Raw genomic sequence first — 27,744 nt, 5'->3', positions numbered from 1 at the left:
TTAGCTCAACGCGCGCTGAAACTGGTTTAGCTCAACGCGCGCTGAAACTGGTTTAGCTCAACGCGCGCTGAAACTGGTTTAGCTCAACGCGCGCTCTGAAACTGGTTTAGCTCAACACATGCTCAGAAACTGGTTTAGTTCAACATGAGGCCAGGTAGCTCCCAACACATTCCCATATGAATGACGGACTGTAGTCTGAGCAGCTTCCATGTTCTAAAAAATGGTCAAGATGGGAAGATGCTGGGGACGGATTTCTACTACAGCTGCACAGCATTACGCTGCCATCACCCCGTTTCACAGCAGAGAAGGCGAGTTATGTTGGGTCTGCAGTGATAGCGTTCCACCTTTAATAGTGTTATTTAGGTCTCCTCTGACCACTGTTTGAGGTGGCCTCTCCATGGCAATGTGCAAACAAGACATCTGATGGCTTTTTTTTTCCCCCCCAACAATGACTGGTATTGTGTTTTATGTTTCCATGCTTTTCTACGCCTCATTCAGCTGATTGCAGTTCAGCAAACACCTGTCAACTGAAATCACCTGGGCTGAAGCAAGGAAACATCCAAAACATGCAGGGCAGTGTGCCTTGAGGACCACGGTTGGGAAACATTGCTCTAACAAACCTCGACTAAAATGTGCCATTAGCCTCAGATTAAATCACACACAGGTAAACTCTGCTTACCAATTAGGGGATTCTGAGCCTGTTGGTTGTACTCAGTGCTTAATTTGAGTCAGTTATACTGGATTGCATTCAATGGTATCACAATGAACCGGGCTCAACAAAAATGAAAGCACGTCACACTTTAAAATAAAATAACATCTGAAAACCACATCTCTTTTCCCTTCCAAGTTAAGTTTTAGACTTTACAATGGCTTGATAATTCTATTCAGCTTTATGGTTGGTACAGAACGAAAAGTGGTTTAAGAGCTACGAAAACTTTTACAAACCATCATCAGGATGTTTTATGATCAACCCGTTGTCTATCATAAGAAGCAATGTTACCAATAAGTGCTTACAAGAAAAGATCTCTGGGACTTCAGAAGGAACCTTGGAGCCTCCACAAATAAAAACATGACTTCTGACAGCAATCCTCCATTTAGCAATAGAGGATTGTTAAATTGCAATAGATTTATCAATGTATTAGCTTGTTAAGATCAGCTATAAAAAATGGAGTAGCTGCCATTTGAGCCACATCCATCCACGTAGTGAAATGTCGGTGTAAAGCGGGACCAACCTGATCTGTGACATCGTAGACTACAATGATACCATGAGCACCTCTGTAGTAGCTGGATGTGATTGTACGAAACCTCTCCTGTCCCGCTGTATCCCACTGTTGAAGAAAAACAAACAGATGAACACTGGGAACAGAAATACTCGATTTTATTTGAAAATGTACAAAGCCATTAAACTACACAATTATATAAGAACATAAAAATGATTGCCCTAAACTTGGTTAACATTTGTCAGGTGTTAAACCCGACTTATTCAGCTGCTGACCCCCAAGCAGGGCGCCCCCTAGTGAATGAAAATGATATGGAAATTTATTAATCAAAATTTTATATCTGTAAATTTAACTAGGTTATTTATGTTTGTTTTTTTAAAAGTGCAATTAGAGCTGCTTCAAAATAAAGCAGGAGTTGGCTGCATTACCTAGTTTCAGTGGGCTAATGTTATTTTAATTAATTTCAATCATTTTATTTCATTAAACTTTCTAACCACAAATCATGATCTGCAAAACAAATGCATATCTATAGTGAAATGAAATAATTTTAAAAATCCACATAGTAAGAGCTTTTACTGCTGAGAAAATCTACAGGGAGTTTTAAATCTGCTGCGTTTTAACTGACAACCTTCTGCTTTTACAAGCAAGCTTGACTGCTTTAAATTGTAGGATTTGAATTCCAACACTCAGTCTATGTTTGTTGGTTTTATTGTGCCGCAGCTCCTCTGCTGTAACCGACACCGTCGACCAGGCCCAAGCTCACACCATTAAATATACAAACAAATAAATAAGTAAACGGGCGTCGTCGTATGCTGCAGTAAATTTGGACTTGGGGGACGGGGGGGGGGTTGAATGTGACTGCTTCAAATAGTGCCAGATAAAATTATTGGTCAATTCAGAGTTTAAAAAAAAAAGAAAAAAAAAAGTTATATTTTAAAATGCTTTTTAATTTTTACAATTTTACCATATTCCAACTGGCAACTATGCTCTTATTTGGTAGTTGGCACCCTGGCAGAAGTGAGATTCTCGTTTCGCACCATCAGCCCTTCTGTTACGATAAATACTGCAGCCTCTGTTGGTGAACATGGCTTTTAAGCATTGAAAGAACAGAAATGGATTGCTGATGTTAGCTTGCATTGGTCACTTATGTTTTTTTTCCACAACCAGCAGCGGCTCAACTCTACACAGTTTAGCTTAGGTTTTTTTCCATTACAATTAAGTAAGAGGTCTAGTGGGTGGGGTGGTCATGCAGCTGGGTGGTCCTGGAGTGCTACATGATCTGTACAGGACACAGCAGGGGACATAAAGCTATGTTGAACATTCTACTCAGACAGAATTTTTTTGTCAGATTATTGTCACTTTATTATGAGTTTTTTCTGAATGGCAGCTCGAGTTGTTGTAAGAGAGTTGCTCTTGTTGCATTTTGTGATGCAACTAGTTAATCCACCTCTTAGCCAATCAGTGACCAACAGTCTTCTGAGTAGGGCTGCACAATTTTATCAATTCTATAATATTTATCAATATTATTTCCCCTCAGAAAGTATAGATTTTTCATCCGCGAGTATCGATACATTAAGTTCTAATTTGAGTTTTATGTCAAATCCACGTGAATTAAATGACAGCTATCACACATGGCATTTTTTACCCAGCTGCACATGTATGAATGAAACAACCAGTTACAATTAATTAATGAAATGAAATTACATTATCCAATATAAGCGAATAAGACAAAAAAAAGGCTCCTTTTCTGCATAACCAAATACACAAAGCCACACAATTACCATTTAAACAAAGCAAATGTGTAACAAAAACATTTATTACACCAGTATTACACCATCAGTTCAATTAATTCAATCCAAGTCTAAGGAACAGTCACAAAATGCCACCAAGATCACTCTGTCCCTCTAAAATCTTTCAGAAAATCTTAAAAATGTATCAAATTGTATTGTTTGCTGAACATTGTGATTTATATCTTACTGTGAGCAGAATATCATGTATTGTATCGTATAGTGAGATTACTGTATCGCTACAACCCCACTTCTGACATCACATTTCAGCCACAATCATTTGGCATGCGAGTGAAGCGGGTTCTAAAAAAACCCCGTAATGGTTACTAGTGGAAAATCCTTCTAATCGTGGAGAGCAGAAACCAGCAGCTCTGAGTAGGTGCTGGCCCAAAAGGACAAAATGTGATTACAGACAGTAAAGCCTGAACGTGGCAATGAGATAGAGATACTGTACACTGGTCATAGTGGAAACACTCTGTGGCATAAACATGGGACGTTCCTGACAATCTGTGCATAAATGTGTAAGTGTGCATTCACACCAGATTTCTTTAGTCCACTTTAATCAAATTCGAGTTCAACCAGTTTTAGAAAGTCCAATTGATTTGGGGAGATGTGAATGCGTAATCAAACTCTTATGCGGACTAAAAAAAAAGCGAACCCTGGTCTGCCTACAAAACCCAGGTCTGTGTTCGGTTGAAGTGAACCATGGTGAGCTTCTAATGAATATGTGAACACCAAGCGGGCTGGAAACTGCTCCAAAAGCAGGAAGTTGATTACAGCACAGGGCATTCTGGGTAAATATGGACAAAACAAATGCCACTGCTAGCAGGAGAAATGGCTCATGGTCTTTTGCCAAAGACAGAAGAGACTACCAAATCTCACACCACTACATTTTTGTTTGTATTCTTGAAGAAGGAACCTTCAGTGGTTTTTGGTGCAGAGCCACCATAAGCGAGGGGATCAATTTTTTTATTAGTTTGGTTTGTTTGACAACAGTGTGAAAAAGAACCGCAGCAGCTGAAAATTTAACAAATGTTGCAACTTTGTCCCCAATCGCAGTTTACCGGGCTATCATGTGTGAAAACACATCATAACTGCTTCCAGCAATACAAATTAAATAATGAACAACAAATATTCACCAAGAAAAATATACAAACCAGAAAGAACCTGTGGGATACTTACAATCTGAAGTTTAATGGTCTTTCCATCTAGTTCTATGGTTCGTATTTTGAAGTCCACACCAATAGTGCTAATGTAACTTTCTGTGTATGTGTCATCCTAGAGGGAGAGAGAGAAAGAAAGAAAAAGAGCTGGTCAGATGGTACACATCCTGTTCACTTCCTTCCATGTTCTGAGTGTGGTTTTCTGGAAAACTCACTGCAAACCGGAGAAGAAGGCAAGACTTTCCAACACCAGAGTCACCAATCAGGAGCAGTTTGAATAAATAGTCACTGTGAAGGAGGGGACATAAACAAGGTTAGAAGTGCTAACTAAGCAAGTTACACATTATTCACAGTTAACAGCAGCCACTAAGGAATGATTCTAGATGCCCGGGTTCTTCTTGATCTCTCAGATCAACCCTTTCATTTCTATGAGTTTGCAGAGTAGTTGAGACTGGATTTTACTTTTACCGGGAAATATAACATTCATGGCAGTGAAACTGTAGAGAGCTCTAGCACACTTCCAGAGGAAGTTTGGTAAAGCTGGCTGGTCCCTGATCATGTGACTGGACCCGTGAAGTCAACAGAAAAATCTTGGGAGGGCCAAGAAGACAGAAGCAGCACACATTGGTCATATGTTGCAACAGGGACAGCAGCCCCTATTTACTGGGATCATGTAACAGTTGTGTCAACTATTCCCAAAGACCCAAGCAAATGAAGGGGGTACTTTCGAAAGCCTGGTTACTGATACAACCCCGAAAGCTAAACCTGTGCTGCTGACTATGGATCAGTCCCTGAAGTTTTTATGCTGACTCAAAGAACGCAAGTTCAGTTCCTCACTCTGTAGGCTGGAAACGATTATATGGGATGGCACAATGTAGCAAACTGCAATCCGTGTTGCAACATTAACATGGGCACTATCACAATCCAGGGTTTCAACCAGTGTATTACAAGTCTGGCGGGCCACCAGGCTTTACTTGTGCCCCCACCAGGTTATGTATTGTTTATGTATTTGGTTTCTTTTGAAATGTTTACATTTTTTAAGACTTTATTGTTGGTGTTCAGATGTTAATCTTCCAATAACACATAATTATCAAGTGATATTTTAAAAATTTCTGTCAACTTTAAGCATTTTTTAACTCAAAAACATGGCAGGCCGCTGGATGAATGACTGCCGAGCGCCGCAATCACTGTGTGAGCACTGGGGGGAAACCTTGCAATCTCAAAGGACTGTATGGATGCAATGTGAGGTACATTATAATATGTCAATAAGACACTTGAAAATGTCCTGCAAGACAGTAAAAGTCCTTGGGATCCATCACAGATTTCCAATTTTCCCTCAGAAGTTAGAAGGAAAATGTGGGTTAAAAGCAAAGTTGTCATGACAAATTCTGAATTTCTACCTGGCCAACTAAGGCATAGGGCAGGGCCTGCTGTTATTATACCCAGATTAGCCCATTCGGTGAGCAACACCCTGCAATAAGGTGGCAGACAGCCAACAGTCAAGTCTAAACCAACTCCTGCTCTTCTAGCAGTTACCACAGGAAGCTGCTCTTTCCTAATAATTACTTTATGGCAACTGTTTAACCTGTTAGTTTCATCGCTTTGTTTTACTGGGCAGCTGGAGAGAAATGAAAACAATATGCCCCCAAACGTCTGAGTAACATCTCATCTTCCCAAAGAGGATCCACTCTCCAGTGTCATTGTAAAGAATCCCAGTCATTCCCTCTTCATTAGGAGTCTCACTGGGAACAATGGTTTTTCATATTGAATACTGACCAATCACTGTTCTGTGGGAGTTCAGGAGTTTAGGAACATGCAGACCAAAATGAAGAAAAGTTGTTTTCTTGTTTTATTGTTCTCAGCCGAATCTCAGTTCTTCAACTAATCTAAACTTCCCGAATCATGTCTGAGGAATATTTAACTGAGTGGAACAGGGAGCCGACGTAAACAAGCCATAGAACAATCTTGGATCACATCCAAGATCAGATTGTTCCCAAACTTCTCCGTTCCACCTTTATGAATGGAAACCTAAAGAGACAGGAAGCTCAACTGCCTGATTACTCAACACTGCTGTGAGGAAATCCAGGGCCCGTCCTGTGACATGTGACCCACACATGACTGAGAGGCTGTGGAGAGCTGTTAGAGCATATGACTGAAAACTGAATCATTTACAACACCAGAACCAGCTTTGAAAAAAAAAAAACTGTTATCCTGAAGTAAACAATGGACAACTCCTGCTGCAAACCTGCTTAGCTGCATCACATTGATACACTGTAATAATCATCATCCATCAACAACAAGATTAGGCATCTAGAACAACAACCAGAAGTTGGCTTCTGATTCTGAGCACTAAAAAGCTACTCTAGTGCTTATATTTTATCTTCTTGTTCAGCACTTTGTTTGAAGTTACCATTATCATTATGAGGAATTTGGACAGCATTTGTTCTAACCTGGTTCAAATTCCAAAACAGACCGGTTGAACCTGTACTGGATTATTTGACAGTAATTGGGAGTTTCTTGAAAGAATGGCACATTAGTTCAATAGTAATTCGGTACAGGTTGGACTGGTCCAAATGCTGTGGATTTTAAAGAAGACTCGTTGCTCTGAATAACAATAAAAAACACAGTTAAAACATATAATTTAAAGAATCTGTAAACAGAAATAAAGCCTGGCCCAGTTTGACCAGAATAAGTATGTTTTCAATCCTGCCTTGTTGGGAAAACACTAAAATTGTTATTTGGGTTTTCACAAGACGTTCACCGATGTTTTCTCGATTTCCAGTTTTCCTTCTCAGGAAAGGGAAAACTACAATGAAAATTTAGTTATTATTTTTATTATCCATCAAAACTGTATCTTTAACCAGTTTTACTAAACTCGCAGAAGTGCAGTAGAATACTTGCTGCTAACTGGTGCTAGAAAACACCACAAATTGGAGGAAGTTCTTGGTTTTGGTCTGTTTAATGAAAAAGAGAAATAAAAATCCCCCAGTTTCAGTGACTGGTTGATCCAAAGGGATCAATGGAAAATAAGTCAATTCCCATTTCCAGACGACTTACTGATGAATAATTAAGATTTTAAAAATAGAAGAAAAAAACAGTTTTAGAAATCACAAGCTCTGTTTCTAAGAATCTATACAGCGTGGGAATCAGTCCATGTCAGGTTTGATCGTAATAACTGTTCTAGATTTTGAGGTAGACCTGATCAAAGTTGGCCCAGATTCACCAAAAGCAGCTGCATCTGCCCTTTATAGTCGAGTCAGAAGCACCAAATCGGTTGCTAACTTCCTAACAAGCTTTTCATTTCAACTTTATAAAATCCGACTAGAACCCAGCGTAGATGATAGCTGGATCTTTTAAGCTTGTGAGACCAGCCGTCCAGCCAACAGGAGTTAACGTTCAGGCCAACTCTTCAATATGGCACCTTTGTCCTGTATTTACAACTTAAGAGTAAAATCTGGCCAGCCAACACAGCTGTCAGTGAAGCCCACCAGCCGTCGTCCAACAGCTGCTAAATAAACCATTAATGGATAGCCAACACAATGTTACATAAAGCAGTGCAATGTTCTGTATGCACACAGGTGTACATGAAGGCCACAAGTCAGCTGATGTTCCACGTTCACTCCGCTCTTCACATATTTTCCAGCGCCGACTTGTTAGCACAGAGCTAACCTTAACTAGTAGTCCTAAGCATTTTAACTCGGGATACTTACTATTCGGGATTCATTGTCGACTCGTAGTGTCACCGTCCGCAGATAAGCAGGGCTGTCTTGAGGAAAAACGGGGACGACGACCAGCTTATACCGCTCCCCGAAGCGCGACCCGCTGCCTGTTTTCTCAGTAAAAATCCAAAATGGCTGCAACTTCAACCAGGAAACGGCTAACATCAGCCAGCTGCCAGGATGGAAGGGGGAAATAACACCACAAAATGTGTGGTTAGGCTTCAGTTGGGTTGAACAGACGGTTGTTTAGTAAAACGGCTGAACGAACAGGCGGCTGGTGGTAGATGTGTCGCTGACTGGCTGGTTAGTGTATGCGGCTACTGCAGCAGGGAACTGTCGAGCCCTAACTGGAGAGATTACATCATTTAGTGAAACGTGGCAAAGCGGAGTCAAACTACACATCTTACACTACTTCCGGCCACGGACTTCAACCTAAAAAACCTCAACAAGCTGACGGTGCTACTGTTCACACCTGATAAAAATGGAATAAGATTATAAGGAGAAAACTCAAAAAGAGTTCACCCCTCGGTCAAACTCCACTGACATCTACTCACAGTGACTGACGGTCCTTTTACGCGTTTCCGTGGTTTCGTCGAAGCCCAGTTCTAACATCTGTTTTTATTAGTTTTTCTCACATCGCCTTGGTGCATTTCTCAGAACAAAATTGAAATTCTCAAAACTCCTTGTTCAATCTTCAAAATCATGTTGCCACTTGTGCACATCAAAAAGGCTTTTTCCAAGTTGCAAATGCTTTTCATCAAGTGATGAAGCACATTTTTTTTTTGCATTCGTCTACATTTTCAATTGTTTTTGTTATGTAGACCAAAATGTATTACGGTATACGAGTCTCTATTTAAAAGTGTACACCGTTGTATTGACATGACTAATCAATTTGATCGCCTTAACCTAACACAACGAAACAAGTACAAGTACAACATTCTGAGGCACTTACATGTTCATGGATACAGATGTTTAATTTTGAGAGATAAACTAAGGATTTTGAGAAAGAAACTTGATTTTGCGGGTAATTCATGGTGTTCTGCTGTTTGTACGAATTGTTTTGAGAAATTAACTTAAAATGTTGAAAATGATTTGAGAAATGCACCAAGGCGACTGAGAAAAACTGTAAAAGCTCATTCATTAACACACTTGTACCGACTCTTGTTTTGTGTTATCATTTAGATAAGTTGGACAGAGAAAATTTTCCCCTCAATCCCCCTTAAATGTTTTAGACAATCAGACTGATAATCTCAAAAATAACCAAAGTACGTACAAAAAAATACCATCCAAAGCGACATGGAACCGTTTCTTTTTACCTGCTCATGAATGAATATGCAATATTTTTAATGAAAGTAGAAAAAAACGAATTATTGAAGGTCAAAAAAATGCATCCCAGTCTTATACGAGTGCAAATATGTATGTACAAGTATGTATATATGTGTAGGCATGTACAAGTTTAGGTATGTGATTATAGCTATATGGAGGAGGGTGTGTATGTTTGCATTTATATGCACCCACCGCATATAGCAGGTCAGCATGCCCACTGTTATGTCTTGTTGGTAAAAAAAAAAAGTACAACAGTGTCAACAGCAGGAACAGCAGTTCTGTAACTCATTACCTAAAAACATTCCTCCTGCCCCCAACATCTGACTAAAATAAATATAAGTTCCTGAACTTACTAGGTTGAGATTGCACTGCTGAAGTACATGATTAATTTATTTTAAGACTCTACACACGCCTTACCAGGGGAGGTGAGAGGTTGGCAAGTGTGACTGGAGCTGTTGAAACGCATCATTCATATGTCAGACAGGTAAAAATGGAAATTCTAAACCCTGGCACATGACTTGGTTTATAAATAAAATCACAATCCTAAAAATGTTGTATTTATTAACATATCTTCATGTACCATGTGACAAAATGACAATGAAAATGCAGTAACCTTGAAGCTGTTTAATGAGACAAGAAGCTTCAGGATTATTTGATTAAGTCCATTTAGACTCGTGTCTCACAAGGAGGAGACAATATTAGGTCAAACTAGAGCGACTGTACAGTGATGTTCAATAAATAAGAAAGGTGCGTTCTGATGAGTTTGTCGGATTAGAAGTACCATTTAAGCAACCTTTAAGCAGGTATTAAATATATTCTTCATTAAGATGTGATATTTTAATCTTAAATTTTGTGTATTTATTAGCTGTAAGCAAACACGAAATCTCAACTAACAGAAACAAAGGCTTGAAAAGTAATTCAGGGATTCCCCTGGTATATTCTAAGCCTGGCGGGCCACCAGGCTTTACTTGTCCCCCCACCAGGTTAAGCATTGCTTATTTATTTAGGTATTTTTTTTAAATGTTTGCATTTTTATAGCTTTATAGTTGGTGTTCAGGTATTAATCTTTCAATAACACATAATTATCAAGTGATATTTTCAATTTTTCTGTCAACTTTAAACATTTTTTAACTCAAAAACATTGCGGGCTGCTGGATGAATGACTGACCTGGAGCCCAACCACCAGGTTTAGCAAGTTTTCTAGCGGAAACCTTGAAACTTTTTTGTACATTGAGTAACTGAAGCCCATGAGCTTTTCAATAATATTCTCATTCATTGAATATGACCGTATATGATTTCTGAAACATAATGGGATGCATTATGAGAAGCTTGAGAGGAAGTATTAAGACACAATGTCTTCAACCTGACTGGGAAACCTGGAAAAGAGCCGATGGATGTCTGGAGCTGAAGTTGCTTTAAACAGCTGACCAGGAAAACAGTCAGTGGTTGGTCTGAACTGGAGGCAGTCATGAGGCTAAGAATGTCACTTTAAAAACTAGTGTCAGAACTTCTCGTGATCCGTCCACAAACTGGACTTATTAGGTTCCAGCAGAGTTCTTCTCTTCCCTCAGCTGAGCAGGACTGTGGTGAGTGGGTGGAGCCAGGCTGTCCAAAGCGGAGAGAATGGAGGAGAAAACGTGGTCCGAGTGATTCTGTAGAGCTCCGGTCTGCTTCTCGATAAGCAGCAGAGTGTCTTTTAAAACTGAAAACAAAAAGACGAGACAAACCAGGGTCAGAAGCCGCAGGAACATTTAATATTAGTCTCTTTTTTCATATAAATCTATGATGTACATCACTGACATGGAGAGGTGCTGTTGATGCAGCTCAGAAGATGCTGTCCAGCACGGAGGACGCAAGATGACAGAGGTTGATGGCTGCTCAACTCCTTCTGAAAGCTCTAAAAATAAAGAGTGTAGATCGCATGAAGCTGTAACTTATGGTTTGGGTTTTTTACTACAGATGAGCCACTCAGAACAGATTTTCAATTGCTGTTGTTTGTAAAGCTTTGACCAGCTGATACCAATTTTGGCTCAGTGCCATTGCACCAGACTTTTTAACAAGCTTTTCCCTGGAGCTTCAATTAAAAGATTATGAATATGCATCAAATTTTAACAGGTTCTTCTCTTCTCTACAGACAGTTCTGAATCCCGAGAAAACAAAAGCTATGAGGAATTTTATTTATTTATTTTTTGATTAACCATTGTGAACATTTTGGGAGGTTTATTTGTTACCTGATAATCAGCCAGTGATGACTTCACGCTGACCAAGTCCCCTGCAGGAGCAGCAATCTTCTCCATGCTCTGTGACAGGGCATACAGCTGCTGGATGAGCAGCTCTAGCTGTGAACAGAACAGCTGGGGGGAAAAAAAAAACACACACACACACACCATTCACAGTTTACCGTCTGCTATCAATGCACCGGTGGCGTCCAGCTCAGCTTGTTCCTACCTGGATGTGTTCGATCAGAGAGTCGCTCTGCTCTTGGCCGTCACACAGCTGCTTCAGCAAACATTCCCTGACCCCCGTCACACTCAGCTGCCCCCTCACACCGCCACTGCTCCTCAAAGCCTCAGAGTCCCTGCTGCCGCCGGCTGCTCAGAAACAAAACAAGTGAGAACAGGTGGGTGATGAAAAGAAGAATGTGTGTAGTGAGATATGGAAAGGAAATAAATACCTGTCTCTGCTGCACAGCGCTGCGTTCCTTCACATCCATCCTGTTTGTCCTGTGCAGTCTCTGGGGTTTTCTGTGAAGAGGTGACGGAGGGCAGCGTGGAGGTGGTGTCCCGGTCAAGAGATGCACAGCGGGCTGTCACACGCGGGTTTATCTGGGCCGCCACCTCTCGCACCTTCTCCAAAACACAAAAACCACAACATGTACCTGACTTTATGCTCCGTCACTTACTTTAAAAATGACAACTGCGTTTACTATCTTTTAATCATCTGATGCACTCTTCTTCTGCTTTCACACAAAAGTATAATTTTCCTTTTCTGTTGTCAAATAGACCACGTAGGGACGGATATAGCTCACGACATCACCTGGCGTTACCTAGGAAGGCTGACAAAAATCAGTAACATTAACTGTTAACACCTACAAGTACTATATGTCATGATCTTCTTGGGGGGAGGAGGGCTTGGATAATTGTATGGGAAACGCTGCTGCGTCATATCGCCAGAAAGGTCAGACTTAAATGGTTTCTTGATTTTGCAAGTCTGATAGTGATAGGCCTGGGTGTGGCAAAAAGGTGTGGCTAATCAAAGTTAATGACTTCAAGGTTTCCCCCAGAAAAATTGCTAAGCCTGGTGGTTGGGCTCTAGCTCAGTCATTCATCCAGCGGCCTGTTGTGTTTTTGAGTTAAAAACTGTTTAAAGTTGACAGGAAACTTGAAAATATCACTTGATAATCATGTGTTATTGAATGATTGGAAAATTTATATCTGAACACCAACTATAAAGTTTTAAAAACTGCTAACATTTTAAAAAGACTTAAATAAATAAGCAATGCTTAGCCAGGTGGGGGCACAAGGAAAGCCTGATGGCCCATCAGGCTTATAATGCACTGGGGGAAACTAAGATTGGGCAATTAGACAAATTTATTGGCCATCCATGATAGATTGCGCCTTTCCATGGTTGTTGTTTTTTAAGAACAAATGTTTTCTGTTATACTAAAAAAAAGTCCAAATCTCACCTGTGCAAATATATCACCCATTGCCATTTTTTACACCGACAAATATCAGCTGGGAGAATCTTGCATATCACCCAACCTTGGAAGATTGTGGATATTGACTTCTGTGATAATACTGATACGGTTTCCGCTGTGTGTATGATTGCATATTGAGGGAAATTTGCTGTTTTAGATTAAACCCTGCACATGAAGCTGCTGGACTGACCTGTCTGGACAGCTGCTGCAGCTCCTCCAGCTGCGCTGGTAGAGGCCAGAACTCCTCGTCCACCTCTCCACCAACCCACCTGGACCGTGGGAGAACATTAGCGGAACAAATGAAAGCAGCGGACGAGGAAGCGGCTTCTGCATGGGGTTGATAGTCATCGCCATTCCTGCTTTGATCGCTTCCACCTCTGTCCCTGCCGCAGTCCAAACTGTCCACGGACAAACTGGTGAGATTGGCAATGGAGAGCGGTGTACTGCAGGGGGGAACGTCTGAGGATGCGAGGAAAACCTGCGGGTCAGGTGACCTGCTTCTGTCTCGGCTCCTTCCTCCTCCACTCTCAGAGGGTTCAAACCCTGACAGGCTGGCAGAGCTGCACAAGTGGTCCAACTCGATTCCCGAGTCCTTCATGTTTGGCTCAGTTCTTAGAAGAGAGTCTTCTTGCAGCTCAGTGGAGTTCCATTCCCTGCTGACATGTCCTGGTCTCAAAGGGTAGGTGTAGTCCAGCAGCTCCTCATATTCTTTGTTTGGGTTCCAGGCAGCAGACTTTCTGTCTGGAGAAGGAGGCAAAGCTTTTGGAATGGCACAAGTCCAATAGTCCACCTGATACCAACACTCAGAGTTCGCCGCCGAAGAACTCGTCTTCGTCCCTTCTACGCCACTCCCTTCCTTCGATCTCAAGTAGGCTTGGCTTATTCTGGGGTGGCGTGAGCGTGGCATGTAGGTTGGGTTGAGAACTGTGGAGGTCAGCTGTGGCCTCAGAGGAGGATTTATGCTCTGAACTTCTAGAATTGAGCTGGAGAAGCTTCGCTGAGCTGATCTGCCATGGAACGTTAATCCTGAAGTGGGTTCTCTGTGGCACCGTTCTGGAACAATCGAGGTTGAACTGGGTTTTTCTCCAAAGGCTGTGGGAAGTGAGAGGTCCCTTAGAGAAAGGCCATGCGTCTGTGGTGGGTTCATGGCGAGTCCAGAAGGCTCCTCCTGAAAGACGTCAAAGTATAAGTTTGAGCTTATGGTTTTAGTTATATATATATATTTATATATATATATATATATATATATACATACTTTGGATAAAGGAAACAGCATTTTAATGATCGATCTCAAGTTAATACATCTATATTTACCTTAATAGTGAGCTATATTTAACACAATAAACACTGAACTTAGAATGAAATGTAGAGCAATGAAAATATTTTTCCCAACTCACCGTTTCTGGGTGTTTCTTTAAGATGGACACACGATGCTCCTCAGTGAAGAGGGGCTTTCTCTGCACATAATGTCTGTCTGTCATATAGTGGGTCTTGGGTGCTATGGTCACACTTTTATGGTTCTCCCCATTGACTGTTGCCTCAGCTTCTTCTCTACCACCATCTTGTGCAGCTAAGAATGTGTTGCTGCGCTTAAGTGTTGAGAGACGCATCCTCCATCACTGTCTGCTTTCACCTGAGAACAGAAATGCTGAGGGTTCCTGTAATGAGAACAAAAGCAAGTTTGGAAATTAAATGAAATTTAAGCCAGATTAAAGTATGGATTTTTCCAGATTCCTAACAATACTGAATCATGGTTTAAAAAAAAAAAAGCTTCAATAATTACAAGATCTGACCAGAAAAAATACACTGACCAGCCACTATAGTCTCTCTGAGGCTCAGCTGGAGAACATGAAGGCTTGTGATGTGGAGCCTCCATGTTTCAAATATAGCTGGGATACAAACTGCAAGTTACAAAAACCTCTGGTTGCTCAGTGAGTCTTTTGTGTTTCTGTGGAGTCACTAAGCAGCAGGCCGGTTGAGCCTCCTGATGGGTCCGGATGCTGTAATGATATGTTGTTACTCACCTAACTGGCCTCATTAAAACTGCATGTTCACTGCACCAACCAGGAGGAATCCTGATTGCCCTATGGATCCACTAACACTTTCACGGACGCAATGTGTTCAGATATGGAGACCAGGGATAACAGGCACAAAGACTTGCATGGATTTCCCACTAATACATAGTGTGATGTATAATTGACAAAAACAGAGTAAGCACGAAAGACCCAGATGTATGAAACTGTGATCAGAGCGTGTTTTCTTTGTACATTTCTGTCAACATGGAACTGAATACATGAGGGAATAAACTCATCTCTAGACAAACGCCAACCTTTCAATTCTTTCAAACCATGAAGCAAAACGGTCTTAACTACACCAGAGGCAAAGAACAAAACAGTAAAAAAAAAAAACCATTGAAAATACTGAAATTTCTACTATTTCTATTATCTGTGGTGCCTGAGTTCTGATTTTCTAAATTTGACTTTTACTTCAAATTCCCAACATCTGATAAATGCAACATTTATCCTGATTGTGATCTGACTGCTGAAGATGCAGGTCAAGTCTGAGTTTAAATGTCAAATTTGTCCCTTGGCTGGAATGCTCAAATGCCAGACTGGCTCGACAGTTCTAGTTTCATAAGTCCAGTGGTAACAGATAGGAAGGACTAATTACTATAAACATTGGAAGAGACACCCAGTATATGCTGAGAATCTGCACAGTACACTTTATTCAATGACAGTAACAATTACAGTACTGTGAAAAGGTTTTGTCTGTGCGACACGTTTCAGATCATCAATCCTTGAATCTCACCTAGTAGCCATTCTGGATGCAAAAAACGAGTGGTTAACCAAGAGCTTCCTTTTCGAAGCTGCTCCCTGGGGTTGAGTTTCTGCCTCACAAAACACTCACCAGTGTGGGGGAGCAGCGTGACTCACCCACACCACTCCTTCAGACTAGCAGCGGCAACAATTAGCAAACACCTGGTGGAACTGCACATCTGCTTAGCTCATCATGTGAACTACTTCTCTGTGAAACACTGGTAAAAACGTTAAACAATTAGCATCTTCTTCTGGTTTTGTGTCTATTCGGGTTTGGTTTAAGTTCTTGTTCTGGGTGTTTTTGACGTTTCTATGAATTTTCCAATCGATTATTATTTTTGAATAATTCCACGGTAGGTCTCCGGCTGTATGCTCAAGGTCATGATTTTAGGATGTTAGTTTACTGCAAACAGGACTTCCCACAGCTGTGTGTGTGTTTAGAACCAACTGTGGCTTTGTTCCTCTCCAGAAACTTACACTGTGGACGACACCCCGGTACCAAGCGTACCGGGGTGTGGGTAACCCACACAGAGGGAACATTTGTCCATTCTTTGGTTAAAACGAGCACAGAAATATCAATCATCTTCATCACATCTGTTTTTAGAAGTTGTCTGACGCTCGACAATGTCCACAACGAGGCGTTTAGCGGAAGTCTCATTGAGACCACATCGAAAAGTGAACAAAGAAAGGAGAAAGTGAAGCTGGTGGATACAGCCATTTTTAACCACCCAGCACAGAGCTCAGGGATTTTACCTGTTGTGTCGTCCAGCTGCTGTGGCCTTCTTCTCGGTAGCTGTCGCCGCTATCAGCCTCCTTCCTCCGCAGCTCTTGTCTCCGGAGCTTCCGTTTCTTTCTGTCTGCTACCGCTGTCCGCCACAAACACGCCTCATTCTCTCACAGCCTTCCCCTCACAACTGTACTAACGTGTTCATATAATGAAAAACTTAAAAGTTAACCAGATACGCTCGGTGAAACAATATTCTAACAACTACAGTCAGTAATTATAACATTAGTAATGGAACCAGAAAATACACTTTCAATTTTTATCGGGGAACCGTCACTCTTTAGTCCCCCAAGTGGACAACAGTACAAATGCATATATAACGGAGACCCGTCTCTTTTCTTTTCAGTGTCACTCACACCGTTATAACTATTAAGACTGAATAATAAATACAGTAAATCACAGACAGGTTTAGCCCTAATGTTATAAAATCACTAATTATAACATTAGTGATGCAACCAGAAAATACTTTCAATTTTTATCGGGTAACCGTCACTCTTTAGTCCCCCAAGTGGACAATAGTACAAATGCATGTGTAACGGAGACCCGTCTCTTTTCTTTTCAGTGTCACTCACACCATTATAACTATTAAGACTGAATAATAAATTCAGTAAATCACAGACAGGTTTAACCCAGAATTAAGTGACTTCAGACCAGCTGCAGTTCCATCCCTGGTTAGGTAAGTTTGTGAATAAGTTATTAAAGACATGGTGGTTCCAAACCTTTTCTTCTCTATAGACTACTCGGAAAAACAGAATTCACAGCATGCAGTGATTTTATTTGCTGTTTTTAAGTAATGCCGCCCCATGTTTTCATGAATTGTCTTTTATCTCATTCTCATTTTTATTGTTGCTTTTCCTACACCTTCTAGGTTTGTATGTAAATGTCCAGCTTGTGTCCTGTCCCTCTTTCTTTTTACAGCAGCAGAACATCTAAAGAGAGAACTATATCGTAGTTCAGTGAAGACACAACCCTCGTGTCTCTTCTTCAGGGTTCAGATCAAGTCATGCGGATGCATCATCTTTGTTAAGAGTCATTATTACTTCCTTAAAAATCTCAAATAAATTAGCATAAAACAAATGGATTGAAAAGCTACAAATGATTGTGACCAAGAAAGTTTTCTGAACCTGAATGTTGTCACTGAACGGCTGCGTTGTGGAGCATTCTGTGTACTGTCACTGTTGATCCAGTCCAACACGAGACAAAGAGTCAGAACAAACACTCGAGGCAGGTTAAAATCAGACTTTATTGTCCTTTAGTTACATTTCTGAGAATCAGTTTCATCAGGTCAGCATATTGTTCTGAATACACACATATACAGTAAATATTTACACGACCACACGGTCTCAGTCTCTTCTGCAAAGCAGGCTCTCTTCCCAGGTCCCTCTGACAGTGCTGCACACGGCGGGGAAACTGGAAGACTTCCCTAGAAGTCCACACAGCGGCCCTTCCTCTCCCAGTCTCCGTATCTGGTGGGCTCCGGACCCCGAGGGCCACCTTTCTCCTTGGTTTTAGGGTTTACATCATCGGGAAACTCTGCAAAAAAACAAGACACCAGTAAAGATCTCTGCTGTCCATGTCAGGTTTCTCTTTGGACATTGGTAGCTTTTTGTCACTCGTTCTTCATTATTTGTTCTTTCCTTTTATATTTCATAAGCTAAAGAAGGTTTTTTTCTTAATTTCTATAGTTGCTATTTAAAAAAAGAAATGCAGAAAGCAAAATATTGTCCACGCTAGTAAAAAATACAAATTGAGTCTCTAAGAAAATCAGACCATTACTTTGCTTTTCAATACAGAAAACTTATTCATGCAAAAGCCTAGAAAATGTACAGTGCATAGACAGTCAAATTAATTTCTAGATCAAAATTAATTTTAAATTAATACTATCATGCAATATTTATTTTTCTGACAAACCCGTTTTGTTTTCACTATAAATATAGATCATAATATTCATAAATAGCAGAATAAAAACAGAGCTAAGTAGTTTCCTCGGTGAAATAATCATAGTGAAAGTAAACAGAACAAATCTGATGATACTAATTATTGATTCACAAAATTTGGTCGAAATTTATATCGATATTTTGACTGTTGAACAATTAAGTAAACAAAGAACAAAACGAGAGTCGAAAATAAGGAAGTAAATGTATGGAACAGATCGAGGGACATAAAAAATGAATTGATTTAAAATGAAAACATAGTTTAATTTCTTTGCACAGTAACTATTTAATTGAGCCAATAATTAGATGCACATGTTAACAAAAAAACTAATTTAGAGGAGCTGGACATCATCTGCCTAAGACATTGAAAAGATGGGAACCAAAAAACAGGCTGTTTCTCACTTTCTAGAACATCTCCGCTCTTCTCCGGAGCATCGAAGCGACCCTGCGGGGTTTTGGCCTTCTTCAGCGGCTCTTGGTCCTTCAGGGCTCCGCTGGCTGACCGTGCAGAGCCTTGACAAAGACGAAATGCTAAAAACTACTGCACTTCATCAGCTTTCACATCAGACCCTGCAGTCTCCCCGAACATCTATGAAAACTGACACAGCTCCCTGCCCGACAGACTTACACCTACCAGAAAACACCGAGCCCACAGCCTGGGTCCGAGACACGACCCGTCTGCTCGCTGACACGCATAACCGTAAAAAAGACATGCTGGACCGTAATATAGAACAGAGTCACGCCGAAACTTCCTCCTAAGCTGCTCTGGGGACTGTTATACAACTGCCGGAGGAGCACGGTATTTACGTAAAAACAACAGTCATCAATGTGCGACAAGTTATTGTAATGTCAGTGAGCGTCCAGCAGGGGGCGAACAAAACAAAGGTTGGTGAAGTCAAATAAATGGAAACAAATTATGGGGTAAATAAAATAATTGATGATGTACAGAAATGTGCTGTTAGGTTGGTATGAAAGATTGATGATGATTATGAGGAAGATGATTGAGAGTGTTGAAAACTGAGATGCAAATAATAAATAAATTAACAATAACCGCAAAATACCGAAATAAATATTAAACAAGTGCACACTCATGCCTGAGGGCAATTTAAACAAGCCAATTAACCTCAGGATAGAATAAAACAGAATAGAATAGAACATACTTTATTGATTCTCAAGGAGAAATTGCTTATCCAAAGTGTTAAATATTAGTAAATATAATATAATTATAAATGATATAAAATATACATGAAAACGAATAATATATGGATAAGTGTCATATTGTGATTTAAATATAACCTAAATATAAAAATAAATAAAGTAAGCCTATTGGCTTACAAGCCAATGGAAATATAAATAAATCTATAAATGAGTCCAGAGAAAACTTAGATTTAAAGAATGCTTGTGTTCTTTAATGACCACAATATGATACTTAATGCGGAACCAGCTTTAATTTGGTAACCGGAAGTAGATCTTTTTTACACTTTCCGTGTCTGATCTGCAAGATCTTGATATATGTGACCTCCGTCCCTCAATCAGATGTTGAGACGACTGAAAAGCTTCAATGCTTCATGTTTGACAGCTCAAATATTATTATTTCATATAACAAGTTATTCATGTAAATGATGAATATTGTTCTGTCTTTGTCATGGTGGTTTTGTAGCTTGTGGATTATAGGGTGTTTTTCAATTTCTGTATTTTTGGTATGTTTTTTTTTCTTGTTCGTTTGGCTAAGTTTAAGAAAACCAGATAATCTTTCTTTATATACATAAATTGTTTTAGTTTTTTTTTTTTTTTTTTTATAAACTTTGGCATTCAATCTCACTCTGTTAGGCAGGGTGTTTGTGTGCACTCGCATATAGAGGAACACTTTCAAAATGTTTACCAACAGAGAGAAGTCATTAGTGGAAAGTGAGAACCTTTTTCGGGTACATGCTTCTTTTTGCGGTTCTGTGCTCTAGTTAGATTTGGTGCAAATTAGATTTTAGTTGAACAACTAGAACCGGTTAGGATGGTTAGGGGTGGGGTTAAAGGAAGGGTAAGGGCTAGGCTGTAGAAAATGACTGGTGGTCAGTGTAAACCACCCACAAGACACGAAAACACAACTGTGTGTGACACACAGACACTGTGTGTGTCTGCGTGTGTGTTTGTGTCTGCGTGTGTGTTTGTGTAAGCAAACTGACATTACCCAGGCAACTTTCTGAAAAGTTAAGGAGGAATTTAAAGGAGAGTTTCAACATCCACTCAGAACTATCAGCACTCTGAAACCTTCTGGATATCTTCACGCACACACACACACACACACACACACACACACACACACACACACACACACACACACACACACACACACACACACACACACACACACACACGAGTGCCTGGCTACTTGCAGAAAAGAACAGCAATGCAAAATTGAAGAAGCAGAGGAATAAGGACATGGCTACTGGCTCAAGTTAGCAGTGGGGGGGGGGGAACAAGCTTTATTTCTAAAAACAGGCTTTGATCTCTGAATGTATTTTACTGTCAGGTTTAAAAGGAAAGACCAGAGTGATGTTTCCTTTTCCAAAATTGCAGTTTTTTTAAATAGCATGGGAGTAAATTATGAATTTCCAGTGCCGGACATCACCAAAATATTTATTTTTCAAGAGTTCATCAAAAAACACCATCAGGAGACTAAAAGTGTATAGGGTCATAATGAAAGACAGTAAAAAGCCAGATGAATTGGAAATAAGAGAAGGCACACATTTTAAAAAGCAACTTTAAGATGACTTGCTGGTTTTAGTAAACATTGTACTGGATTTTTAACATATTCCAGGAATGATTCTGAAGTCTTTTCACTCAGTCAGCTGAAACTGTGACAGAGGAAGCAGTTCACAGTTCAGCCTTTAACAATCTGAGTTATATTCTGAGCCAGAATTGGACCATAATCTTGCCTCAGTTCAGCTAGTTCCTTCTGTAAGGTCATGTCCTTCTCAACAACGGATGCAATTAAAAATAATTTATTGATCCCAAAGGGAAAGTAAATGTTGTTGTAAATCATTTATTCAAAGTGTTATTGTAGACGGTGGTGGACAGGAAGGATCTCCTGTAACAGTCTGATTTAAAATGAATTCGAATAAGCCCCTGACTAAAGACAGTTTGTTTTTCTAAGACAGTTTCGTAAATAGGAAGGTCAGGGTTGCCCATAATTTACTTGATTTTATGAAGAATCCTTCTTTGCATCATCATCTCTACAGGTTCCACAGTCGGCCCCAGAACAGAACCAGAACATTCTTTATCAGGTTGTTGAGACTTTTTAAGTTCCTGGTCCTGATGCTGCTGCCCCAACAGATGACGGCAGAAAAGATGGCTGAAAGTCTCAACAACAAACTCATAGAAGATCTGCAGCATCTTAACGCAAACCTTGAAGGATCTTAGCTTCCTCCAGTCTGCTCTGTACCTTCTTATAGACGCTTCACTGTTGCGTCTCCAGTCCAGTCTGTTGTCCAGATGAACACCAGGAATTTATATTCCTCAAACACCTCCTCTTCTTCTCCCGTGACGGAAATAAAGTTAGATTTAAACCTATTTCTCCAGGAAATCTACAATCATCTCCTTTGTTTTGTTCACATTCTAAATGTGTGAGGGTGCGATTTGGCATCAGTTTTTAATTCTTTTCAGTGCGGCGCATAAATATATGAATTAGCAACATGGACAGAAAGGAAAGAGGTCAGATCTGCAGCCCCTTCAGAGGAATGGACAGCTCAAAGGTTGAAGACATTTGGCTCCATAAATAATTTATCTCTGATTTTTCTTTCTATATTTGTTCTTCTAAATGGCTTATTTATTAAAAAACAAAACAAAACAATAAACACTTGTTTGGGCTGCCATAGATTTTATCTGGAACATCTTAAAATAGTAATAATGATGAGTAATTAAGACAACAGTTTTTGTTTGGAGTTTTCTTTCCTTACTGAACATAAGTAGAGACAAAATGGCGAGAAAAAAGTTTGAAGGACTCTTAGCCGTCCTGATGTGGACACGCCAGTGGATACTGAGTATAGTTCATAGAGCTCTATAACTTTAGCTAATTCTATTTCAGAAGTCATCCTATCAGTAAACACTTTCCATTTGTGTGTTATTTAATTGAAATATAAATGCTATTGCATCATGGAGACTAAGGGACATAGGGAGATAGATTAGGTCAAAGCAGGGCTAAAGTCTAAAACACGATTTCAAGCTTTGAACATCTCACAGAACAATTGTTCAGTCCATCATCCGAACATGAAGATGAACCAACTGCAGACATCTACAGGCTGGGCAAGGAGAGCATCCAAGAGAAGCTGTGGAGATCTACGGACCTGCCCAAATGTTAGCAGTGCAGTCCATAAATCTAGTCTCCAACGAAGACTGCAAATGCAAAAGCCCTTGTTTTAAGTAAATCAGAGGAATTTACCATAAACCATGAGATGACAGAAAATGAGAGGAAAGATGCGATCTGGTCAGGTGAGACCAAACTGGAGCATTTCTGTCCTACATGGAAAACACTGTGGCAAAAAGGAAAAAAAAAGTCCATTGCTCATTACACACCATAAACTCGTGGTGAAACACGAGAGTGGCAGGATGATGCTGTGGGGACAATGTTCTAAAGCAAAGACAAAGAAGCTGGTCGTAGTTGGTCAGAAACTGTAAAAGACTGGATTTGTTCTCTGTTAACCTCCCTGTCTTTCAAACCTCATATCCTTTTTGTTTCTTTAAATAAATCGTTTACTCTACCCTTCTGGCTTTTGTCTCCTTATTTCTTGCTCACTTACTCCTACACGGCCTAACCTGAGAAAATGTGAAGTTCACATACCTTTATGAGGCACAGCAACAGCTGGACAAACAAAACCAAAAGGCAAAATGTTACCACTGAAGGTTTACACGATGGGAACGTGTCACTGTTCTTTATTTAAACATATCAATGCATTGGTCCACCTTAACCAGCCACGTTGTTTTGAAGACTGTGACAAACGGCTTACTTTGTGCCATTTTTGCCTACTCATAATAAAACACGGTAGGTGCCACACAGAGCTGTGAAAAAACAGTATTTGCACCTTTTTAGATTTTTTTTTCTGTTTTTGCTCTTTTTTTGTTGCAGTTATATATTTTGCATATATGTGTACCGTATTTTTCGCACTATAAGGCGCACCTAAAAACCTTCAATTTCCTCAAAAGCCGACAGTGCGTCTTATAATCCGATGCGCCTTATTTATGGACCAATATTGAGCCACAACAGGTCTAGCAACTACGGTAAGCAGTCGCCAACTTCATTTTCGCCCGTAGAAGAAGAAGCGCACGGTGCATGATGGGATAGTTGTCAGAAGTTTGACTGACCTATCTACCTACCGACCGTCTAGAATCAGGTCATCTGCAGGTCATTTAGCACCGCGTTCTCCACAAACATGCTGTGTGCGAACGGAGAAGAGTGACCATTGTTCGGCCATGCCCCGGCCCAGTCGCGGAAGGCTCTCCTCGCCGTCCGAAGTCGGACAGTTTTGTTGACATTCCCTTTAGTGCAGCTCCATCTAGTGGATGCATAACATAACTCCAGCCTCTACTGTAGCGTGTATTCTATGCGCCTTATAATGCGGTGCGCCTTATATATGAAAATTTTTTTTAAATAGGCTATTCATTGAATGTGCTCCTTATAATCCGGTGCGCCTTATAGTGCGGAAAATACGGTACATATATACATATAAAAAAGTTAATATCAGACAACAGTAACCTGAGTTCATACAAAAAGTTGTTTTTACAATGATTTCATTAAATGGAAAGAATCTATCCAAACTAACCCGACCCTGTGTGGAAAAAGTAACTCCACCTTAAGCCCAGTAACTGAGTGTTACACTCTTGCAGTCAAATGTTTGTGGTAAATGAGTCTTTTACATTTAGATACATTTTGATCCATTCTGCTTTGCAGAAATGTTGTGATTCAAACACAGTGGAGGATTTTGGAGCCTGTCTCAGGTCTGCTCTGCACTGGACCATGTTTTCTCCATGTGTGGACAATGTGTGGTTCTCTGGAGTCACCAAACACTTAGAAACGCCTTTGTAAACCCTTTCAGACTGATAGTTATTTCTCATTTGCTCTTGTAAAGAAGTTGAACCTATTTGTGGTTCAACTTCTTTACATCCGGGATCAATCTCTTGCTCTGACTTTAGATCTCTTGGCCTACTTCATGTCATCAGACAGGTTCTATTTAAGTGATTTCTTCATCCTGCAACTCTGGCAGTAGTCAGGCTTGTGTCCAGCATATGAGCTTTTTGTTTTTTTTCCTTTCTTCTCACATTGTTGGTCTAGTAAAGTCTGGACGTTATCATCCAGGTTCTGATATGAAATTAGTTTGATGACTTGAGACATTTAAATGTGAGGAGCAAAAAGCGAAACCTAAATATTCTGCAAGGCGGAAATACATTTTCACACAGCTCTGTATGGAAACAAGTGTTCACCAAATAATGCAAATGAAAGGGAGTGTGTGCACATACATATACAGGCCGCACACACACGCACGCACACGCACGCACACGCACACACACACACACGCATGCACACACACATGCACACACACACACACACCAGAATGCTAACAAGAAAAAAAAACAGTAAAATGTGGTAATTTGTATTTAAATGTATCTTTTAGACATAGTGCAATATATTACATTTCACCATTTAGGCTGTGTTTTGTCTTTTTATGGTGTGTCTTATTTGTACTGGGAAGTTTGGTCCATGATCCAGTCTCGAGATATCAATTAGAGTGAAAACTGAAGCTGGTCATTTTGATGTGTAAATCTCAGGACTTTCTGTTGGCGTTGCAGTTACCATGGAAGATGAAACTCTTGTCAGGGAATGAGGTCATATCACACATGTATAAGTGTGCTCCAGTTGAAGGTCTGCGATTCGCTACTCGTTGTGCTCGGTGACCAAGCTAACTGCTGTTAGCAATACAAACTACTGATTACGTATTTCTAAGCTTTCACTAAACTGAACCACTGCAGTAGCAAACAGTGGAACTCTGCCTGTAAAGGTTCATTATTTGTGAATTGTTCTGTGGAATGTAACTCCAGATAATTACTGAAAAAATATTTTGTTGAACATATCTAACATCCATCCATTCATTATCTTACATGTTTATCCCTAGTAGGGGCGTGGCCAGGGGTGCTGGTGTCTATCTCTAGCGGTCAGCGGGCGAGAGGCAGGGTTCCCCTTGGACAGGTCGCCAGTCCACTGCGGCATATTGAAAATATTCGATATACAACACAGAGATAAAATGCATCTTTGGGAAGCTGAAATATCTATGTACATTTCTACTTGACATGCTATTGGCTGACATTTGCAAAACAAGTCAATCCAGGAGTGGCATTTACTTTTCTTGGGGCCGACCCTCAACAATGGAGACAAGGAAGGCTGCAGATATTACTGTCTGCTAAAATGGTTTCCATTGTGCATGTTAATGCATGTTAAGATATAGTTGGTGTTACAATCATTAAAATAAACAGTTCTAAGTGTTTTTTGATGGGGTCTCAAGTATTAGTGGATTTCAGCTATTAGGTACAAATAAACAACTTCGTTCTGCATGTTGGCACAGAATCCATGTTGGGTTTTTAGATGGGGGGGTTTGATGGAAACCTCAAATTTTCCAAAACCTTTTGATTTTTCAGCTGATTTTTCTGACAATGAAACATTTCAACACTCCAAAAAATAAAGAGAGAGAAAAAAGAAGAATTCAAGCACTCAGACACCAACCCATAAATCCAACATGGCTGCTGCATGCTTCAAAGCTGATTGATAGCTACAGTGCCTGACTGTATGTGCTGAGAAAGTTATTATTGTTAGTTTTTATTGCTAAGAGTCATCAGCCACCCGCCAGGTCACACAGCACAACCGTAAGCGAAGACTTTGATGGAACACGTTTAAAGTTAACACAACGCCATGTATGCAGCTGTTGATTCAAAGGTAAATTAAATGTTCAGTTAATAAGATTTCATCCCTTCCTTTCTAAAAGATTGTTGAAACAAGTGCTTTGTTATTCTGCAGTCGATTAAAAAGTCGATTAACGAGGCCGATAAATACTCATGTCGCTCTAAGGCAAAGCCCTACTCAGTCAGTCGTATAAACTTTTATAAAAATATTTTTTTTTTAAGTCATGTAAAGAATATTAATAGCAATAATAATAACACAACATGTCGTTGTGTGGGCCCCATTTGATGGGAGAAGTGCAGAGAGAGAGAGAGCCCATCAACAAACAGCACCGGTGTCCGTGAGGCAGAAAGAGCAAAGGCCGTGAACCAGAGTCCAACGGCAGGACGTCCAACAGCAGGACGTCCTCAGCAGGCATCCGGCCACTCCACCATACCGCAGCAGTCACTGAATCCCGAAGGAGAAGCCCGGCTGGAGGTTTACTCGCAGGCTGACACGCTGCTGATCTTTGCCGTGTTCTCGCTCCACGGCTGGAGGTTCTGCAGGGCGTACAGGGAGCTGTTCTGCAGGCACAGTGGGTCGGGGGCTACCGGCTGGTTGATGGTCTTCTGGAAGGCCTCCTGCTGCAGCTGCATGAGGATACGGTTGGCCTGCTGCCGCTCCGCTTCCCGCTCCTCCGCCGTCTGACGTCTGCAAGGAGAGGGCAGAGAGTCTGTGAGGGAGAGAGAGAGCTGACTGCGGTGTGGGGACATGCCAGAGCTTTGACACCTTCAATCAGTCAATCAGTCAGCGGTATGACAGCTGGACATTCTCATCTTCTTTGTACTTGCAGTACAATTGTTTGTACGGATAAACAGAGTACACTCTGGCGTCTGGGAATTGCAGGATGAACCAGATTTATCCAAGTCCACAGTTTTCTTCCTGATATGTTGGAGGATTTCTTTCAACTTTCCCGTGATGTTAACACAAGAAAGCAGGTGAGCTTCAGATGCTACCGATAAACCTGTCAGAAGCTTCCAAAGACACGACATCAGAAGCCCCAAATTGTTAAAAGGCATAGTAATCTTAGCATGAAGTTGAAGAAAGTAATAAAAATTGCCTCAAAATTTTTTCTTATTACTCTGGCATGTAGCAAATAGAAAATATTTTTGTAATTCTAACTTGACCTAAAACGGGAAAAGTTTATTCTGCTTTCACATCAGACAGTGTGAAAAAAAAAGTATGTGTCTTTCTATGTAGAGTATATAAACTCCTCGTTCAAATGTAAGTGTATCAGATACATATTTTATCCACTGTATTAGAAGACATAAATGATCACATCTAAACACTCTGCTTTGTTCAAGGATCAATCCATATATA

The 27,744-nt window shown here is 40.4% G+C and overlaps 4 protein-coding genes across 6 annotated transcripts in view; all 4 read right to left on the bottom strand.

Moving 5' to 3' along the window:
• The window catches only part of LOC103476515 (ras-related protein ORAB-1), an 11,632-nt gene extending 3,248 nt beyond the window's left edge, over window positions 1-8,384 (bottom strand). The window contains exons 1-4 of the mRNA XM_008428925.2: window positions 7,881-8,384; window positions 4,386-4,458; window positions 4,190-4,285; window positions 1,233-1,328 (exon numbers count right to left, since the gene is read on the bottom strand). Of these exons, the coding sequence (XP_008427147.1) occupies window positions 1,233-1,328; window positions 4,190-4,285; window positions 4,386-4,458; window positions 7,881-7,894 (279 nt within the window). The 5' untranslated portion in view covers window positions 7,895-8,384. The remainder of the gene's footprint in view (window positions 1-1,232; window positions 1,329-4,189; window positions 4,286-4,385; window positions 4,459-7,880) is intronic.
• A 1,928-nt stretch (window positions 8,385-10,312) lies between these two features.
• Window positions 10,313-16,807, bottom strand: cep68 (centrosomal protein 68). 2 transcript variants are annotated; one of them, XM_008428926.2, is made up of 8 exons: window positions 16,482-16,807; window positions 14,310-14,570; window positions 13,103-14,080; window positions 11,890-12,061; window positions 11,664-11,806; window positions 11,447-11,569; window positions 11,016-11,112; window positions 10,313-10,917 (listed from the first exon to the last, which is right to left on the bottom strand). In XM_008428926.2, the coding sequence occupies exons 2-8, from the start codon at window positions 14,520-14,522 to the stop codon at window positions 10,754-10,756; spliced, it is 1,890 nt and encodes a 629-aa protein (XP_008427148.1). In that variant the 5' UTR covers window positions 14,523-14,570; window positions 16,482-16,807; the 3' UTR covers window positions 10,313-10,753. The 2 variants fall into 2 exon arrangements, with proteins under 2 accessions (XP_008427148.1, XP_008427149.1); XM_008428927.2 differs by having other exon boundaries at window positions 11,890-11,959.
• A 929-nt stretch (window positions 16,808-17,736) lies between these two features.
• Window positions 17,737-19,262, bottom strand: sdhaf4 (succinate dehydrogenase complex assembly factor 4). Its single transcript, XM_008428928.2, has 3 exons — window positions 19,081-19,262; window positions 18,849-18,959; window positions 17,737-18,045 (listed from the first exon to the last, which is right to left on the bottom strand). The coding sequence occupies exons 1-3, from the start codon at window positions 19,157-19,159 to the stop codon at window positions 17,936-17,938; spliced, it is 300 nt and encodes a 99-aa protein (XP_008427150.1). The 5' UTR covers window positions 19,160-19,262; the 3' UTR covers window positions 17,737-17,935.
• A 7,146-nt stretch (window positions 19,263-26,408) lies between these two features.
• Window positions 26,409-27,744, bottom strand: part of tlx1 (T cell leukemia homeobox 1) — a 4,520-nt gene continuing 3,184 nt past the window's right edge. For both annotated transcript variants that reach the window (XM_008428929.1, XM_008428930.1), the window contains exon 3: window positions 26,409-27,075. In XM_008428929.1, coding sequence (XP_008427151.1) covers window positions 26,865-27,075 — 211 coding nt within the window. In that variant the 3' untranslated portion in view covers window positions 26,409-26,864. The remainder of the gene's footprint in view (window positions 27,076-27,744) is intronic.

Source organism: Poecilia reticulata, linkage group LG15, assembly GCF_000633615.1.
Source record: "Poecilia reticulata strain Guanapo linkage group LG15, Guppy_female_1.0+MT, whole genome shotgun sequence".
Taxonomy (NCBI): Eukaryota; Metazoa; Chordata; class Actinopteri; order Cyprinodontiformes; family Poeciliidae; genus Poecilia; species Poecilia reticulata.
This window is presented reverse-complemented; position numbering and strand designations above follow the sequence as displayed.

Bases quoted from the DNA above. Each gene is read 5' to 3' on its own strand.
- sdhaf4 (XM_008428928.2), bottom strand. From the start codon at position 19,159: ATGTCTTTTTTACGGTTATGCGTGTCAGCGAGCAGACGGGTCGTGTCT. The intron at 18,960-19,080 runs GTAGGTGTAAGT...GTCTTTGTCAAG, and splicing joins TGTGGGCTCGGTGTTTTCTG to GCTCTGCACGGTCAGCCAGC. The intron at 18,046-18,848 runs GTGAGAAACAGC...GTTTTTTTGCAG, and splicing joins GAGCGGAGATGTTCTAGAAA to AGTTTCCCGATGATGTAAAC.
- cep68 (XM_008428926.2), bottom strand. From the start codon at position 14,522: ATGCGTCTCTCAACACTTAAGCGCAGCAACACATTCTTAGCTGCACAA. The intron at 11,113-11,446 runs GTAACAAATAAA...CTTTATTTTTAG, and splicing joins CATCACTGGCTGATTATCAG to AGCTTTCAGAAGGAGTTGAG. The intron at 10,918-11,015 runs GTCAGTGATGTA...TTTTGTTTTCAG, and splicing joins CATCAACAGCACCTCTCCAT to TTTTAAAAGACACTCTGCTG.